Source organism: Ascaphus truei, chromosome 8, assembly GCF_040206685.1.
Source record: "Ascaphus truei isolate aAscTru1 chromosome 8, aAscTru1.hap1, whole genome shotgun sequence".
In the NCBI taxonomy this organism is placed as follows: domain Eukaryota; kingdom Metazoa; phylum Chordata; class Amphibia; order Anura; family Ascaphidae; genus Ascaphus; species Ascaphus truei.
Genome location: NC_134490.1, coordinates 45,474,732 through 45,493,441, shown reverse-complemented (window position 1 = coordinate 45,493,441; position 18,710 = coordinate 45,474,732). Strand labels below are relative to the sequence as shown.

At 44.2% G+C, this 18,710-nt stretch overlaps 2 protein-coding genes across 5 annotated transcripts in view; both read left to right on the top strand.

Annotated features, from left to right (window-relative positions):
* The first annotated feature begins 324 nt into the window (after positions 1-324).
* On the top strand, positions 325-10,639 carry ITPRIP (inositol 1,4,5-trisphosphate receptor interacting protein). 4 transcript variants are annotated; one of them, XM_075611813.1, is made up of 2 exons: positions 325-514; positions 7,384-10,639. In XM_075611813.1, exons 1-2 carry the CDS (start codon positions 474-476, stop codon positions 9,014-9,016), a joined length of 1,674 nt encoding a protein of 557 aa, XP_075467928.1. In that variant the 5' UTR covers positions 325-473; the 3' UTR covers positions 9,017-10,639. The 4 variants fall into 4 exon arrangements, with proteins under 4 accessions (XP_075467928.1, XP_075467929.1, XP_075467932.1 ...); XM_075611814.1 differs by having other exon boundaries at positions 326-519; positions 7,384-10,634; XM_075611817.1 differs by lacking the exon at positions 325-514 and adding an exon at positions 4,086-4,168.
* Positions 10,640-13,220: 2,581 nt separating this feature from the next.
* Positions 13,221-18,710, top strand: part of LOC142501662 (uncharacterized) — a 55,273-nt gene continuing 49,783 nt past the window's right edge. Inside the window, exon 1 of the mRNA XM_075611812.1 lies at positions 13,221-13,253. The gene's annotated coding sequence lies outside the window, so the exon portion shown is untranslated. The remainder of the gene's footprint in view (positions 13,254-18,710) is intronic.

Sequence of the window (18,710 nt, the reverse complement as noted above, 5' to 3'; positions counted from 1 at the left end):
ACCACTGCCTCACCCGTTAAGGAGGCACTTGTAATGCGCTACTGCTACAGCTCAGCAGGTTTGGTATTAACCGTATTAATATTATAATTTAAATTACACTTAGGACTGCAATTCTGTAACGCAATACAGTGGCAACAGCGATATTACAATAACAAAACCCGGAGGTATATTGTGGTATATAAAAAGTTCCAGTAACCCCTTCACTGCCAGAGAGGTCTGCATTGCAAGCAAAGCTGGCCCATCTGGCAGTGAAGAGGTCCTCAGGCATGGCTTGTATAATTAACCCCTGCATTCTTTGTCCTAGCTGGCTGCAGCCTTCCTGCACTCAGGCGTTCCACCTTAAGAGAACCCCAAAGGCAGAAAAGAGCAGCCTGCCGCTCTGTGCTTACATGGAGGAAACAACTACAGTGCATCCAGGAAATGAGTGAGACAGAAGTGAGGGGAGCAGCACAGAGAGGAAGAGAGGCCGGTACATGAGGCAGATCTCACCCACCCGAGGCTCAGCACCCTTTCTGTAAGGTGAGAATGAGGGAGACGTGAGGCTCAGCGGGGAACACAGGGAAAGGGAGACGTGTTTTCTCCGGTTACTAAGTTTCTGCTTATTTTAGTGTCACATAGAAATGATGATGAGCTAATTGTACCAAGGGAAGACTGGTCCACTTCAGGGGACATCGGATGGGAAACATTCGATTTGAGCAGGGTTGTATTTGTCATTGCTTTGTTTTTTTGGCCCTAGAATTGCTCCACATCTGCCTTGATACGAAGATGCATTGGATACATTTATTGTTCAGTGTCTTGTGGCTGCTACACTGGTGCAAAAAACACAAACTATAGGAAATGTAAAAGAGGATCCTTTTTTTTTGTTGATAATCTGGTGTCATTTTTGGTGTTTTTTTTGTTTTGATTTTTTTCCCTCTCTCTCCAGTTACGCGTCTGTTTTGTTGCTGGGAGAATGTGGTAATAACTATGGGATCTGTGTGGCACAAAGTCTGCACAAATGGCTAACAGATTTGTCAAAGAAAAAGAATGGGATTGAAAGGAATGGGATGTGTTCCTTTGATAGAAGTGCAGCCTTTGTGCCAAATGTTAAAATCTCCCAGCTTCAAAACTGCAGAACATTCAGTGCAGAAACCCAGCACCAGATTTATCGCAGGGAAAACCCCTTTGCTTTCAGTGGGGCCCATTTTCATTTATAGATCTAGTGTTGTTCTTTGGCAGCAGAGACTCTGATCTATAGACCCCTCCGCCTTCTGACTGCACAAAATGGCAGCAGATTTATCTATGGCTCCTAAGGGGATTCCTCGTTTAATAAATGTGAAGGAGGTTTTTTTTTTTTTTTTTTTTGCACAAAGTTGTTTCTTAATTTATGGAACTAAGGTTAGGACCTGACGCCAGATACCCAGGAGCGGTTCTGAGGAACATGGACACGTTTCCCAGCAGGTGGATTTGGGACGATACGAGTCCTGTCCCTTCATTGGAACGGGAGCGATATTACCAGGGAGAAAGTAGCACAAATAAACCTTTACCAGGGATTCTCCTGATAACTAGGAAGAGTTGGGCAATGTGAGTTTAGAAGTGAGAAATAGTTATGATGTGATGGAGTTATTGTATATTATATCTGATCACATTGCAAAACCAGTATAACCTGCCTCACACTGATGAAACCCAAAAGGTCATAATAGCTGCTTGCGAGAAGGGTTACTGGCTCTTCACTTCTTTAACCCAAGCTGTGCTGAAAAGCGTATGCCTTCTGCATTACACAGCTTATGTAAAAATGGATGAGAGGTGAAGAGTGACGCTGTGAGCTCAATTGCATGTCATTACCCAGAATCCCTGGCTGCAGTGGAAGCATTGTATGCTAGGAGATAATGGGGAAAAGCAGGGGGGTTGAAGAACTGTCTGAGACGTGTGAATGTGCTCACAAGGGGTATTTTTAGTTGCTATATTGTATAACAATGTTTTATGCAGAACTCTAAATGTATGGGACATTTCAGAGTTTACAGAAAAATGTCTCAGAGATATTTGCTGCGAGAAGCCACCTGCGACCTCGCCCTGTATATTACTGATCTAGCACAGTGCAGCAATAAGAACATACTCTGATGTAGTTCTGTGCTGTTGAATTTAGCACAATAAATATCTGACAGAATTCAGCAATGAAGAGGTTAGAAGCACATTATGATTCCTTCCATCTCTCAATGTGAATAGCAGAAGTGAGAGCGATTTTAGGAAGGAGAGGAGGGCCCCAGATAACTGTCACTAAATGTCACCATATAATTACTGCTCAGGATGAGGCCTCTATTGTTGTTTGAGACCCCGAGTAAATCCCTGCCCTCCTTCCTTGGAAATTAAAGCGTTAAATAAGCTATGATGAAATGTTAAACACACAGCGGGATTACTTATCCAAGTCTGGCTGCAAAAGTGTTATCCAACACCCCAAAATCCCATTAATTGCGCAAGTGCGGGCGATGTAATAACGTAAGGAAAGCTCAAAGAGAAGTCTGTTTTGTTTTCAATAGTCTCTTTATTGAGTTTTTCACAAAAAGTTATATAATGCATTAAAGTAATATTACATATCAAAGTAATGACCTTACAATACAAAAATACGGACATATTTATACACAAACTTAATATTAATGATCATTCAACTTTAAAGGCTAATAGTTATACACACTTACACAAATAATATTAAATCCAACAAAAAGGTTTCCTTCAACTCAAATGACAGCTTTCAGTCTACTTTTCCAAACCATGTACTGATGTGAGGTATCACCTGTGTCTTCCTGCTTTCTATCCTGGATTATATCTCCACGTACAGTGGTGCTTCCGACAGTGTTCCAGGAAGTGGGGAGAAGTTTGTGTTAACGCGCTTGTGTTTGTGTGCAATGTAAAAGTGTTTCCTCCGTGTGACGCACAATGTCAGGCAGGGGCGTTCACGCCAATTCAGACTTGGCAGATTTTTTTTTTTACGCAAATAAAAGATTTTTTTTTTGAAGTGTTGCTCGGTGGCGCATAATCTGATAGATTTTATTATAATTAACGATTGCGGGTTTCAGTGTTTATTTTAATGTGAAATCTGGGGGTTTCCGATGTTTTTATTTCATTCAAAAAAATCAGTGTTAATAAAAAAAATTGATGTGGCATTTATCGGTGCCCGTTTTATTCCGTTTCCGTACGCCCCTTGTGTGTGTCGCCTTTGTCTCCTGAGGCTGAGATAGAAGCGAGAACGCCACAAGAAATGGTTCATCCCCGTCGTTTATCAGTTTTATCTGGAAGTGCAAGATAAAGTGCAATGTGGTATTTTTCTGGCCTTTTTTGGTTGAAACCAGAATCGCTTCTTACAATTTGTTTCATGCGACGACTATTGTCACTCCCCAAATTTGAGAATGACACACGGGCAGAAATTCGAGCCAAGACCTTGATACATTGACACAGAGATGCAAGATAAAAATGACGCAATTTGTGTTCATTTTGCTGCAGCTTTTCCGTGACACAGAGCTCTTGGTGTGTTTTTGAGAATGTTGGTGCGGTTCTTTGGCTGATTTAGCAGGCAATAGACCGGGGGCGCGCCCGATTTTCTGGGGGGGAGGCGCGGCGCTTAGAGGCCCCGCACTCTTTCCCAAAGCATTTAAATGAAATGCCGGGGGAGCGTGTGAGGCCTCTGCAAGTCCTCTTACCTTATCTCCGACGGCTTCGGGCAAAGCGTCGCCATAGTAACGTGGAAGCAAATGATGCCACGGGGTCACGTGAGATGTGCAACGCAACGTCATATGGCCCCGCTGCGTCATTTGATTTTGGAAACATTGTAAGGGGGGGGGGGCGCGAGCAGGCAGTGGGGCGCAGGGGAAAAAGTTTGCACACCACTGCAATAGACTGTAAGTTACCCCCGTGTATCAAGGCCATTTTGCTAATAAATACTGAAAGGTGTTAGGGCCATATTTACCCAGCGGTGCCCTTCTATAAGGCACGCTATGGTGCCATAGACACTACAAGATGCCTTAGCACTGCTTAGCAAATACAGCATTTCCAAGCTATTTGTTCTGTATCCTTGTGCAACCACAGGGAGGAGTTACTGGATGTCAAAAACATGTGCCAGGTTTGAAGTTCTATGAACCTTATTGACTAGCAGTCTGTCAGATGTAAGAAGCTTAGAAGCATCATCCTATGAATGGTAAGTTGGTTACTTTGGCAGGGACACATTCATCTACTTTTAGATAGCGACACCTGCCAGGCCTACAAGTGCAGTGTATAACCTCCTAAGATCTTCATTCCATCAACACCAGGCCTGACTACCCCACTGATAGGATCCATGCATGGCGTTTCTTATTGGCAAAACGCCTTCGCTGTCAGCTCACCACAATAAAAAGAGATACACCCCATTGATAGGCGTAAAATCTTCTCTAGAACTGTGAAAATTACTTCCTAGGTTAGAAATGGGGTCTTTAGCCTCAGGCATCCCTGAGATTTCCCCTTATAGATGTCAGATGGCATCTTCCACACAATAGCCCAGTAGAAATGATATGATGAGTTTTTCGATAGTGCACATGTGTCCTTTTGGGTGGGATTGTGCCTTCAATGGATTTTAGCACTGAAAGAGTTAATATCAGGGTGGAGATTTTTGCTTTGGCTCTACAATGTGTTGTTGCCGCCTCTGGCATTAAAGGGGTTGACCATGTTGTTTTTATCTGTGTGGAGGTAACCAGAGCCCCACCCTGCTAATTGCAGTATTGGGGTAAAGAAGTAGAGATGTATGGGACATATTTCTGCAGCAAGGATTACTGAGGAGAGTGGAGGTAAGATCTGACACTTTGTATGGAAAATCGCATTCAGAGGGATGGCTTTAATATACAGTATTGTTATGGCGGATTACGCTGAGATTACAAATCAATTCTACAGGATTGCAGGTTTATACTATCAACAGGGAAATGGCCTGCTTTAATAATAATAGCATGTTCTTGTATAGCGCTGCTAGTTTTACGTAGCGCTTTACAGACATTTTGCAGACACAATCCCTGCCCCGTAGAGCTTACAATCTGTTTTTGTGCCTGAGGCACAGGGAGATAAAGTGACTTGCCCAAGGTCACAAGGAGCCAACACCGGGAATTGAACCAGGCTCCCCTGCTTCAAACTCAGTGCCAGAGTTAGTGTCGTTACTCACTGAGCCGCTCCTTCTCCTTTTTATAATATATCTAATAATTACAGGATCCCATACTAACACTTTAGAGTTGGAATCTTTCCTGTGTCATTTTATCCTTCTTTGCTCCCACTTTTAAAGGTTCTTTAAAAAAAATGTTCTTACATCAGTACAGTTTGTGTCAGAAACAACTACAGTGTAGCAGAGCAAACATTACCCCATTCCTGGTGTGCTCAGGGTGCATTGCTGTGCATCTCTTGTAGAGAGAGGAGAGTCCAGTACTGTAAGTGTGATGCTTCTTTTAGAGTATTAAGAGGAATCTGAAAATGACTGTGCAGACCCTAGGAATTTGATCAATCGCAAATATATACAGTCAAGGTGGGATAGGCATAAGGCAACACAACAGGCTAAAGTCAAGTAGGGTCTAATGCACTCTTGGGCAACAGGCAGCCCTTGGGTGATTCACCTTCAGCCCTTAACCAGTGCAGAGGGGCTGGAGATGTTGCTGGTGCGGGTAGTAGCGTCTCCCTGCTCCTTTACTGTGCTAATCACTAGTTCCCAGTGTAAGAAGAGGAGTGGGACAGGATTCACCATCACGATGGCATTAAGCAGCTGACATGAGAGGGCGGGGAGCAGCTCTCACACACATCAGCAATGTTCATTCTGCGTGTGTGTGTGTGTGTGTGTATATACATACATACCTACGTGTGTATGTGTATGTATGTATGTATACATAAATACATAGCCCTTTTGAGGGCTCGAGCTGCATATATCATGTTGCCTGGTCTAATGGTTCGGAGTGAATGGGAAAGGGGATCAAGCTATCTTTTCATGTTGTCAATTTCTACACCCTATTCTTAAAATTCCTTTTCGATCAAATAAATTTAAGTTTGAAAATGTGCTTTAAGTAAAATTAAATAAATGTATATATGTATGTCACAGAGTTTAAATCGGTACTGCACATGTCATACAAGTAAAATAAATCCCTACCCAGAAGAGCTCACAATCAGATTCGTACTACCTAATGTACGGGGACCGAGATTAATTAGAACATGGTGTACAATTATTATCTCCCACTTGCAAGTGCAGAGTCTCAGAACCAATTCTAAATTAACCCATTTGCCCCAGGGGCTATGATGTGTTGCTGTACAATGTGTCTCAGATCCCTCTGTCATTGAAGGAGTTAATCGCACTTTGTTGGGTATGCAGATATCGCTCTCTGCACCAAGGAGGCGATTAGAATGTAAGCTTAAATGGGTGTGAGATTCAGAAGTAATAAGAGTCAGAAGTCATAATGGAGCTTCCACTTACCTGGGTGGAGCGTACAGAAGTACATTTTGACATTATCTCAAGCCTCTCCCTTCCTGGAGCCAGGTCAAAAAGCTGTTGTTACACATTGGAAACATTTAGGAAACAGAGGGCGTAGCAGTATCATGTTTTCCTGTAGCAAGCTGAATAAGCAGCAGAGAAGATTATGCATTAAGCCGCTCGTACATACTGATTTGTGTTTCATCTGCATCTATAGTCAAAAACTTGACCAAGTTTCATGTAGTGCAGGCGTCTTGACAGATGCATAGACAGTGGAGAAGGATGGTGGTTAAGGCCGACAAAAATGCACCTTACAGTCCATGGACTTCACATTAGTAGACTTGTTTTCAAAATGTTAGGCCATTATTCTGTACATTTTGAATAAATCTTCGCCGTGATCTGGAGAAGATTGGCTTTATTTAAATGAACGGAGTCATCTTTCCTGACACTATAATAAATAGGTATATTAGTGTCAATTTATAATCAAAATTAAACTCCCTATCTAATATTTGAAGATAAAGTGACATGTCTAAAGTCACCTGGCACTGGATCTCAAACCAGATTCTTGAAAGATGGTGAAATACAATGCTGTGCAATTGGACCAGATAAATATTGTTTTTTCTCCATATAATGTTATTGCCTCGTGATTTTTCTGACTATAACAGAATAAAAGAGTAACAGAAAAACACATCGGACCTACAGTACTGTACCATCCACTGACTGTCCACAAAAATTGCTGTGGTAAAAGTAATACCGAGGGTATTTATGTTTCATTACGTCTGTATCACATATAAATAAGAGGAAATCATCTTCCATCAGGTGTGCTTTTCACAGGAGGAAAAGTTACATTACCACGGACGGAACAGGTAATTAGCAAATATGTATGCTCTGATGAGAGGTTTCTCTTGCTGTATTTCTAATGGTGTGTTTTCCTATTTGTTTAGGGTTACCATGCAAGCTGGGATCTTCAATGTGTGTCTTGTGGTAATAACAGCCATTGTCAACCAACCGTTCCTCTTCCCAAGAGAGAACACAACTCTTACTACAACTGATGAGATGATCATCCAAAAAATGAAGGAGTATGAAGAGAACCTCAAAATGGAGCAGCTACGCCTGGAGCAGGAACTGTCTCGTGCAGAGTCTGAGGAGACGAGTCCAGATAATGAAGCAACAGATAACAAAGACGATCCACGTTGGGATTTCTGGAGTGCTATGTCAATGGTCATCTTCTTGATGATTGAAATCGGCAGGCAGAACTTTCAAAATGGGAATTCACAAGAGCACAGCAGGGAGGAGGATGACCTGCCATTCCTTGGGAACTGCTGTCAAGGTGTGTCTCTTCCAAACAAGGCTGTGTTGACTATTTTTTATGACCAGTACATTCGAGTAGCAACCCATGATGCTGCCAGGACTCGAGAGTTTGTGGAGGGCTTTGCAGATGATTTGTTAGAGGCTTTGAGAAGTGTTTGTAATCGCGATGCTGACATGGAGGTTGAAGACAGCATGTGCATTGGAAGTATGTATGAAAACTGGAGAGTGAACAAACCATTGATCTGTGATTTGATTGTACCTTTTGCTCCACCAGAGCCGTATCAGTTCAAGTGCCAACCTTGGGTCACCGACAATTCCATAACACTCATCAAAGAAGGCTATGGAACAATTAGAGTATGCGGACCTCATGAGGAATCGGCAGGATGTGTCTGCAACAAGAAGAAACTTGGGGAAGATATGTTGTGTCTCCTTCACAGTTTAAACAGCCAGAAAAAAGTAAACGGTGACATGGAAGATTTGCTGTGTTCCAAGAACACAAATTACTTGGATACTGACCAGGTCATGAAATGGTTCCAAATTTCTGTAACAAAAGCGTGGAATAAGATCTCCCGCAAATATGAGTTTGACCTCAATTTCAGCCATTTAGGCTCTCCAGGAGCTTTGAGAGTGAAATTCAAATCTGGAAAGGTGATCAGCTTCAATATTACTCCAGTGGTTCAGTATGAAGACTCAGATCTGTATTTCATGTCACATTTCCCCAGCACTCCTGTGTCACCTGACTCCTCCAACATTTATTGGTTCGGTTGTTTTGCAGTTTATGAGAGAAGGTTCCTCAAGGATATTGCCAAGCATCTACCAGATAATTCATGTCATCTCAGCTGCCTGCAGATAATGACTTTCCTCCATTCCAAACAGCATCACTTAACTGGAGCAAGCGGTCTGACCAATTACCATCTAAAGACAGTGCTGCTACATCTGCTGCTGACTAGACCCTTCTCAGACTGGAACATTATGATGCTGGAGGAGCGGTTACGAGACATGCTTAAGAGCCTGGAGAAATGTCTGCTGGAAAAGAAGCTCCACCACTTTATGGTTGGAAACCCGAAACTTCCGCAGTCTGTTAACCTTCCGGAAAACTTCCGTCTTGCCAAACCGCTCAACCTTTTTCGTTCATTTGTTCTAAACAGGGACCTTTACCAGAAAACATTGGACATGTTCTACGAGATGCTGAAGAACGCAACTGTCTTGATAAATGAGTACACCTTGCACATTCCTGCAGCACATACAAACAAAGCAGCACAGTAGCAACAGGTGTGTGACATGGGCTGTACCATACTTACAAGGTTACTTTTAAGACAGGTGAATATATATGCATTCAATGAATGCTTTGAAAGAAAGTCTTTCCAGTTGTATAAGAAAACAAAACCATCTACCATTCTAACATTGTGGGCATTCTTTTAACTATTCTCATTGGGAGCTCTCCAGTGGCACTCCTAAGCATTAAACTGCTGGATGGTGTAATGATTCTGGTTATCTGTACACACTTCCAACTGCTCCCTATACAGAACTCAATATAGCCACATTAAACCCGGATGTCCTCCATTCTACCGTTGAGGATTCTCTGTTAGTGGTTGCCATGGTTTAAAAGTTTCTGCAGTCCTCAAGACCCCCTCTCCCCCCCCCCCCCCCAACAAGTTAGGTTTTAAGGATATCCCAGCTTCAGCACAGGTGGCTCAATCAGTGGCTCAGTCTTTGACTTTGACAGTCTTTGACTGAGCCACCTGTGCTAACACAGGGATATCCTGAAAACTTGACCTCTTGTAGGGTCTTGAGGACTGGCGTTGAAAACCCCTGGGTTACTGGGAATAAACACCCCCCATGATGATGTGTTTACTGGTTTCTGTGCCCCTGTGAAGAAGGAGTTTAGGTGGTTGAAACTGTGTAGTCATACTTGGTTTTGCTTTATAATACAAGATAAGGGAGCCCAAACTAAGTAAAAGCACTTTGTACAATCTTCCTAATAATCCATATTTTCTCTTAGAAAGCACTGTCAGTGTTTGCAGTGCTGTACATAGTATAGGTGCAATGTGTGGTCCTAACTGCGTACAATCTCATTTTTAGTACATTTTTTAGCACTGCGAGATAAAGGGCTAATTTGTCCCTGCAGCAGGTCACCAAGCACATTGTTACCTCATTGTTTTACACTAACAGCAATTAAATTAGTGTATGGACTTCATGGGCGTTCCATTTTAACCTGGTTCACTTACCCTGAGGGCCTCCTATAAAAGGGTGTTACACATTACACAATCTACCTTACAGCACACTTTGCATTTCTATTGCTCTTCCTCCCATAAAACTGCTATGACACATTAAAAAAAAAACCTCTAAAAGAGCTTATACCCTTCGGAGCATGGTCTGCATGTGTATTTGTCTTCCTGCATGAACACTTTCACACCCCAGGGATTACATGCACAGGGTGTGGTGACTTCACTTTTTCTGCTGAAGTACCTTTACTAAAAGGTGCAAGAAGACAGGAGGGGTGGGGGGGGATAATAAACCGCACAGGCCGGGAACACTAGTCATGTCTAGAAGGCACTAAATACAGCCAGCAGGGCTGGGGGTCCTTTACCGGTGTCTACCAACCATGAAATGATTAAAAAAACAGCACACATTTATCAGCTACTTTTTCTGCACCATTAAAGACCCCATAAATAGAGGTTTACAAACCTGCAAAAACATTTGTATATGTTTTCCTTATATGGTATATTGTTATGTCATAGATTTGAATATCTACAGCGTTTCCAATATGTTTTTTAATGATAAATATATTTAACATTGTACCAACTCATACTAAATACATACACATGCAGGCGTGTGTGTGTGTGTATGGGTCTAAAGAGATACATTTTAATATGTATGTGTGTGTGTGTATGTATATATGTGTGTGTATGTATGTATGTATATATATATATACAGGCATACCCCGCTTTAAGTACACTCACTTTAAGTACACTCGCGAGTAAGTACATATCGCCCAATAGGCAAACGGCAGCTCACGCATGCGCCTGTCATCACATCCTGAACAGCAATACCGGTTCCCTACCTGTACCGAAGCTGTGCGCAAGCGGGGAGACTATAGAGCCTGTTACAAATGCGTTATTTACATCAGTTATGCATGTATATATAACGATTGCATTACAGTACATGCATCGATAAGAGGGAAAAGGTAGTGCTTCACTTTAAGTACATTTTCGCTTTACATACATGCTCCGGTCCCATTGCGTACGTTAATGCGGGGTATGCCTGTACAGTGGTTGACAAATCACCAAAAAATCTACTCGCCACACAAAAAAATCTACTCGCCACCTAGTACCAAACGTGTGCTGCTTGGGCCAATATTTACTCGCCCGGGGGTTAAATCCACTCGCCCGGGGCGAGCAAATGTATAGGTTTGTCGAACACTGTTAATATATATATATATATACACACAGTATAGCGCGCAATTAATGCACATAGCGCTTCACAGCAGTAATACACGTGTCATAATGATATAAAATAAACAAATAATACAAATAACACAAAGGGGAGAAGTGCTTCAGACATAAAAGTGACATTTAGGAAAAGGAGTCCGTGACCTGAAGAGCTTACAATCTAAGGGGTAAGCATAGAAAAAATGGCACAAAGCCAAAAAGGCACCGCACCACAAAAAAAGAGGACAGTAAAAGAGGGCGAATATAAAAAAACGATGTAATCCACAAAAACGGGAGGTCACACTGACATGTCTCGCTCGGGGGAGTGAAACATGTCAGTGTGACCTCCTGTTTGTGTGGATTAAACCTTTTTTTTTATATCCACACTCATTTACGGTGCTCTTTTGTTTGTGGTGCGGTGCCTTTTTGGCTTTGTGCCATTTTTTCTATGCTTACCCTGAATGACGCACGCCTGGACCGGAGCCCTGCAAGCTGGAAATTCATTGGAAACTACCTACTGTGAGTACAATCTCATTTAAATTGGATGTTCCTGAAAATCTGGAGGTCTTTATATGTAGTGGGACACACATGACTCATTCCTCCTCTAGATAGAGTGAGAGTCTAGTTCAGGGCTATCCTCCTACAAGACGCACATATGCTTTGCTTCATGTACTTGCACAGGGTCAGGTCGTTTAAGACGTTATTAAATGACTTATCATTCTGCTTTAAAAAGCTATCTAAGGACTCTTCATTAAAACTCCCACTTCCTATGAGCCTCAGTCATCCCTCACAGGATATCTCTACCAATCTAAGGGGTAAGTAGGAGGAACGTACAGAGACACTAAGAAGGTATTCTGGCAAGTGGTTCTGTAAAAAGCTAAGGTCAATGTATGAAGTGTATAGCATCAGCCACAGAGCTACCCATATGCTTCGTTAAGGAGGTGAGTTTTAAGATGGGTCTAAAAGGTGGATAGGGAGGGTGCTGGTCGGGTATTGAGTAGAAGGGCACTACAGAGGTGTGGGGCAGTCGTGAGAGGTTTAAGGCGGGAGAGGGCCTTGAGCAGAACGCAAGAGTCGGGATGGTGTATAGTGCGAAATTAGGGCTGAGATGTAAGGAGCAGCAGAAGTGTGATTTGATAGGAAGCCAGGAGAGAGATTCCAGCAGGGGAGACGCTGAGACAGATTTATAGGAAAGAGTAGAGTGATTCTGGCAGGAGCGTTTAGGATAAATTGTAGGGGATACAGGAAGGCCCGGCAGCAGAAGGTTACAATAGTCGAGATGGGAGAGAATGAAGGCCTGTGTCAGAGTTTTAGCAGTAGAGCAACAGAGGAAAGGGCGTATCTTTGCAATACTGTGGAGGAAAACATCGACATTGTAAATGTGAGGGAGGAGTAAAATGTAAACCCTAGGCAGCATGCTTGTGATACTGGGTGTATGATTGTACTGCCAACAGTAATGTAGAAGGAGGCAGTAGAGCCAGGCTTGGGAGGAAGTATGAGATGCCTGCCTCAGAGGTACGGCTTTTGTTTGCGTCACGTGGAGAATGGACACGGTCTTAGGAAGATGTGTCGGATGGGAGGAGGATACAGAGGGGATGTCTTGACGTATGGAATCCACCTTTGTCTTAAAATAGTCATCAAGTCCTGAGGTGAAATGGAGGAAGAAAGATAGATTGCAGACGTCTGAGTCTGAGTACACAGTCAAAGACAGAGAAGAGACAAAGACAGAGAAGAGTCGGCATAGGTTAGACATGTGCATGTTGATTAGTGAAGAAAAGTATTTTTTTTTTTAGCCTGGAAGAGGGTGGAGTTGAAACAGGATAGGATACATTTGTAGTGAAGGAAGTCTGCGAGAGTGTGAGATTTCCTCCAGAGGAACGAGTGCAGGAACGCAGCTTGTGTGTGTGTGGTAATTTCGCCAGGGTCTGGGGTGAGAAAGGCAAGAACGAGAGAGAAAAAGAGGGGCATGTAGATCAAGAGAGGAGGATAAGGTAGAGTTGTAGTTCCTGACCAGGTTGTCAGTCTGGAGCAGAGCAGGGAGAGGGAGGAGCGCAAAGTGGAATCAAAAGCTGGTAGGTTAATAAAGAGCAGGTCTTTGCAGAAACGAGGGGTAGGTGGAGAAGTGAGAGAGAGAACATGAGATGAGATGATGGTCAGAGAGGAGAAAGGGGGAAATGGAGAAATCAGAGAGAACATTTTTTTGTGAAACCAGTTCCAGGTAGTGGTCATCCTTGCGTGTGCTGGCTGCAGTCCATTGGTAAAGGCCAAAAGAAGAGGCTAGAGAGAGAAAGTTGAAAGCCCAAGGGAGAGAGGGGTCATCAATATGGCAGTTGAAGTTCCCAAGCAGACGAACAGGGGAATCTGAAAAGAGAAGGAGAACCAGGATTCAAAGTGAGAAAGACAGAAGGGGGGTGAGTAGAGGTAGGTGGGCAATAGATGACCACCACATGGAGAGGAGAGAAAAGCTGGACAATGTGAGCCTCAAAGGACGGAAAAGAGGGAGGAATAAGAAGGGTTTGGTAATGGAGATAGAGAGGAGGAGCCCCAGCCACCAGCCCTGCCATCAGGGCGAGGAGTGTGGGAGAAAGAAAGGCCACCTTAAGGCCGCGGAGATGGTCAGCGCTTAGGCGCTGAGAGCGGCTTTAGCAGGGGCTCGCGCATGCTTCCGCAGGCGTGCGGAAGCGTAGCCGGCAATTTTTTTTGTTTAAGCGCTCACGGCAGCGCAGGGCCGGTCACGTGAGCAGTTCGCCCAATGAGGGCGAACCAGCTCCGTGACGTCACTGACACGCCCCCGACATGCTCCCGGATGGCGCACGAACTAAGGCCAGGGAAAGCACCCGCTTTCCCTCAGCCTCTGCGCACTTCCGCACTGCTGAAGTCTCTACAGACTCAGCCTAAGAGAGGGCAGCTTCCAGTGCAGAGTCAGACTGAGTGAGACAAGTCTCAGTTATAGCAAAGAGGACAAGAGAGTGAGAAAAAATAAGTCATGCACAGAGAGAAACTTGTAGGAAAGGGAGCACGCATTCCAAAGGGCACAGGAGAAAGGGAGAGAGGAGGTAGCATGATGGGGTGGGTATGAGTTTAGAGGGGTTGACACAGTGTACACAGTGCTTATATGGGACATAAAAGGGAAATATAACCAAATAGGGATATGTGCATCAGCAATCAAACAACAGTACATAGAAGTGTGTAACGGTGTTTCCACAACCCTGTGGGACATTCTGCCATTACTGGTTGTGTGGTGCATGATACCTGCTGGTAACAGGAGGGCCGAGTTGTCCGCCGATGGTTGTGGGGACACAGGACTAGGCTTCTGGGGTTCATACCCTACATATCTTTAGCAGTGCAGCACCTCCATTTGCCGTAGGCTCCAGGGAACTGAAGATGATCTCCCACGGTATAACCGATAACCTCTCCCCCCAACCCCCCCGTAAGATCACACACCGGGCCAGAGGTATAACAACAGGAACGGTTTATTGTCTGTACACCAACAGCAGTACACGTCAATCTTCTGCTCAATGCAGTCCCACTCAGCTACCCACTGAAGGATGGTCCCTGGACCTTCACTATAGGCCAAGGGCACCCGTAGCAGTCCCAGCTCTTCCCCTCTAGCAGAGACAGAGGTATGGTCCACACTCACTCTCCCCAGAAGGGAAGATGACCAGAGAAGGCCCAATAGTCAGGCTCTTGGCTGTGCTCAAGGGGATAGAGGCACTACTAAATTTGGGGCGGCACCGCCCTTAAATACAGCTAGGAAGAGGGCATCAGGTCTGGCCCATGATTGGACATGCTCAGGCCTGATGTCACCATCTCCCCCTGTCACTCAAGTGCAGCACCAGTGAGTGGGGAAAACCCATACTGACTACTGGCAGGGCTTACTGCCAGGAGTAGGGCAGGTTAGTAGCCATAGGTGGCATGGCTACAAGTGCAAACATTGTTAGGTATGTTTAGGAGGGTAAGTACACATAAGTGGGGGGGAGGGTGTGTGTGTGTGTGTGTGTGTGTGTGTGTGTGTGTGTGTGTGTGTGTGTGTGTGTGTGTGTGTGTGTGTGTGTGTGTGTGTGTGTGTGTGTGTGTGTGTGTGTGTGTGTGTGTGTGTGTGTGTGTGTAATATAACTACAGGAGAAGAAGCTTCTTTAGCAAAGTATTGTAGGGGAATGAATCAGTTTATGTTTTGCGTTCTGATATTTTGCTGCCTTTTTCCTGCATCAGATTTCCCAGGTCTCAGGTGACAAACTTTAAGACCAACAGATCTGCAACAAATACAGAAGAATTCTGTGCAGAACAAACGGGCCATGTAATGTGTGTCAGAGCACATACTGTAGGTCTGGGTGTGAGCAGGTAAAGGGATAATATGTTGGGGTGAAATCCGTTCAGGAGATTTGTACACATTGGGTCACGGTTTCCATTGTGTGTGTTTTTAACTCCTGCACTGCCAGGGTCTCCAGCTTTGCAATGTGTTGCTGGTCACTCTGGCAGGCAAAGGGTTAATCACAGTTGTTGATGTTGAAAAAGGACTTTTATAGCCATTACGTGTAACCTTTTATTTAATGCTACAACAGGTGACATACTTGGCATTCAGATTTATTGAGAGAAGTTTCCCTTTGGTAGTGTCAGATTGGGGCATCTAGGGCCCACAAAGGAACCTAAGAGAAGGGTCCTCTAATGACACCTTGACTAAAGTGGTGTTTTGGAGCAGTAGGGGGCTCAGCTGGCCGACTATGGAAGTTGGGGAGCCCCCTTCTCCACCAGTACTGGGTCTCCTCCTCCCACTCCCTGTTGGCGATACTGGCCTGTTCGAAGCAGCATTGGTCCCATCCCCGGGATTTCCCCGGTTCCCTTGAAGGCTGGTTCAACCAAAACAAGAAAATATCAACTCAAGTGGATTTAGTTTGTAGTTACTGATTATGGCCACAAGGTGATGCTAATCTGTATTTTAGCTGCACAATTGCAAACCCACTTAACAATACATATACAGACAGTCCTCGGTTATCCGACACAATCTGTTACTCAAAATGGCGTTGGATAGGGAAATGTTGTAAAGCGAAACACGTTTTCCCATAGGAACACTGTTTAAATGAAAGGTTCCGTTCCTGAAGGCATTTTTAACACTAAAATACATCAAATATTTTACGCAGGCAATAAGATATGCAGCACACACATACATTATATAGTGTATATACTGTATTATATATATAATATTACATAATAAATAATATATTATATACCGTATTTCCTCGATTGTAAGAGGCCTTCGATTGTAAGACGCACCATCGATTTAGCCCTTACAATCGCGGAAAATTACTTTTTCACTTACCATGTTTCAGGAGATGTCCCATGTCAGCGGAGGATGAAGCGGGCGGCGGCGGCCAGAGAGGTCCCACGTCTGCAGATGGTTGAAGATTGTCAGTGGGCGGGAGTGCGGCGGCGGCAGGAATGGTCCCAAGTCTGCAGGTGAATGAAGATAAGAAGACAGCGGGCGTGCGGTGGGGTGCGGCGGCATGAGATCATGATAGCAGGAGAGCTGAGCAGGAGTATAGTGAAATAGGGGAAAGTTTGGGAGGTGCACACTGTAACCGGAAGTCAGACACCGGTCAACTTCCGGTGTTACAGTGTGCACCTCCCAAGCCGTTTCCCTATGCCGCTCTGCTCCTGCTATTATGATCTATTAGCGCCTCCACCACCGCACGCCCCCTGTCTTCTTATCTTCATTCACCTGCAGACTTAGAACCTGTCCTGCCACCACCACCACACTCCTGCCCGCTGTCCATCTAAAACCATCTGCAGACATATGACCTCTCCTGCCGCCGCCGCTCGCTTCATCCTCTGCTGACATGGGACTTCTCCTGAAACATGTTTTGTGAAAAGAGGTTAGTACTGTAGACACTTAAAACATTTTTTTAAGGCATCGATTCTAAGACGCACCCCGATTTCAGACATGTGAAAATCGAAAAAAAGGTGCGTCTTACAATTGAGGAAATAGGGTAGTATAATATAATATTATATATATATATATATATATATATATATATATATATATATATATATACGCTTTTACGACGCTTTGCAACGTTGTGTATATATATATATATACACACACACATACACAACGTTGAAAAGCGTCGTAAGAGCGTTGGATAAGCTGTTTTGGCGTTGTAAAAGTGAATATAGGTATGCATTGCATAGCGTTCGATAAGCCATTCGTTGTAAAACGAGGACTGCCTGTATCAGAGCTGCAATCATGAGATAACAATCTTACCTACAACTCTATCCTTTACAACTGCCTAGAGCAGCTTGTTACCCTTCTTCTCCAGCACTCTTGTAATTCTGACCGTCAACCCGGGCACAATAATCACACTATCTATACTCCTACACTCGCTCCTCTGAGAGTCTATGGAGGAAGTCTTACATTACAAATTCCTCTTGCCTGTTAGAACTCAGCAGTATTTCTAGCCAATCTCTACACTTGTAAACATTCACAGGTCTAACACTTTTTCTCTGTGTTTAACTCTCTCCTCAAACCTTCTACCAAGGCCGCGTCCATGGTCGTCGAGAGCGTGTGGAGGAGTGCGCGCACAGCGCAATCACAATGCTTTAAGGTAATGATTGCGCGAGGAATCAGATACATTTGATTCCACGGCGCAACTGCCAGGTCACATGAGCGGTTCGCTCAGTGAGGGCGAACCAGCTCTGTGACGTCATGGTCACGCCCCCCGACACACCTCCCCGTCGTGTCTACCCTGACCACAAATAGCTGGCGCTAAAAAGCGGGTGACATCACGCGCACGGACGATAGCGCGCAGTCACCATGGACCCAGCCTAACTTACTCTCACCCTATATCTCTCCTCAAACTTTTTCTGACTATTTCAAAGACAAGGTGATCTCCATCAGACTAGAAATTCCCTTTGTGCCGTCCTCTACACCTATTCTCCTGAATCCCCCTTCATTATCGCTAGATACTTTCTCCCCTGTACCAGAAGAGGACGGATCTTAGTTACTCTTCTTTCCCTCTATTACCTGCCAGTTTAATTCCATTTCTTTCCATCATCTCCAAGCTCTCGTTCCCACACTGATCCCTGCACTTGCTCATATTTTCTCATCTTGCATCTCCTCCGGTATCTTTCCTTCCCGCATTAAAAATGCGGTTGTTTGGCCCATTCTCAAGGACACGCGTAATCCCACTAACCTGTCTAATGATTCCCTCTCCTGCCTTTTGCCTATTAACTTCTGCAAAGGCTTGTATCTTCCTGCATGTTTTCTTAACTCAGCTCCTATTCTCTCCTAGACCGCTCCAGTAAGGTTTTTCGCACTGCTCACTCAACTGAAATAGCACTAACCAAAGTAGCAAACAACCTCCACATTGCTAAATCCCAAGGAGAATACTCCTTTCTCATTCTACTCAACTGTGTTGGCCACCCACCTATCCTTCACACTCTCCACTCCCTCGGTATTCAGGATACATCCCTCTCTTGGCTTTGTTCTTACCTCTCTCATTGTTCCTTCAGTGCAGGGGTGGCCAAACTGAAGG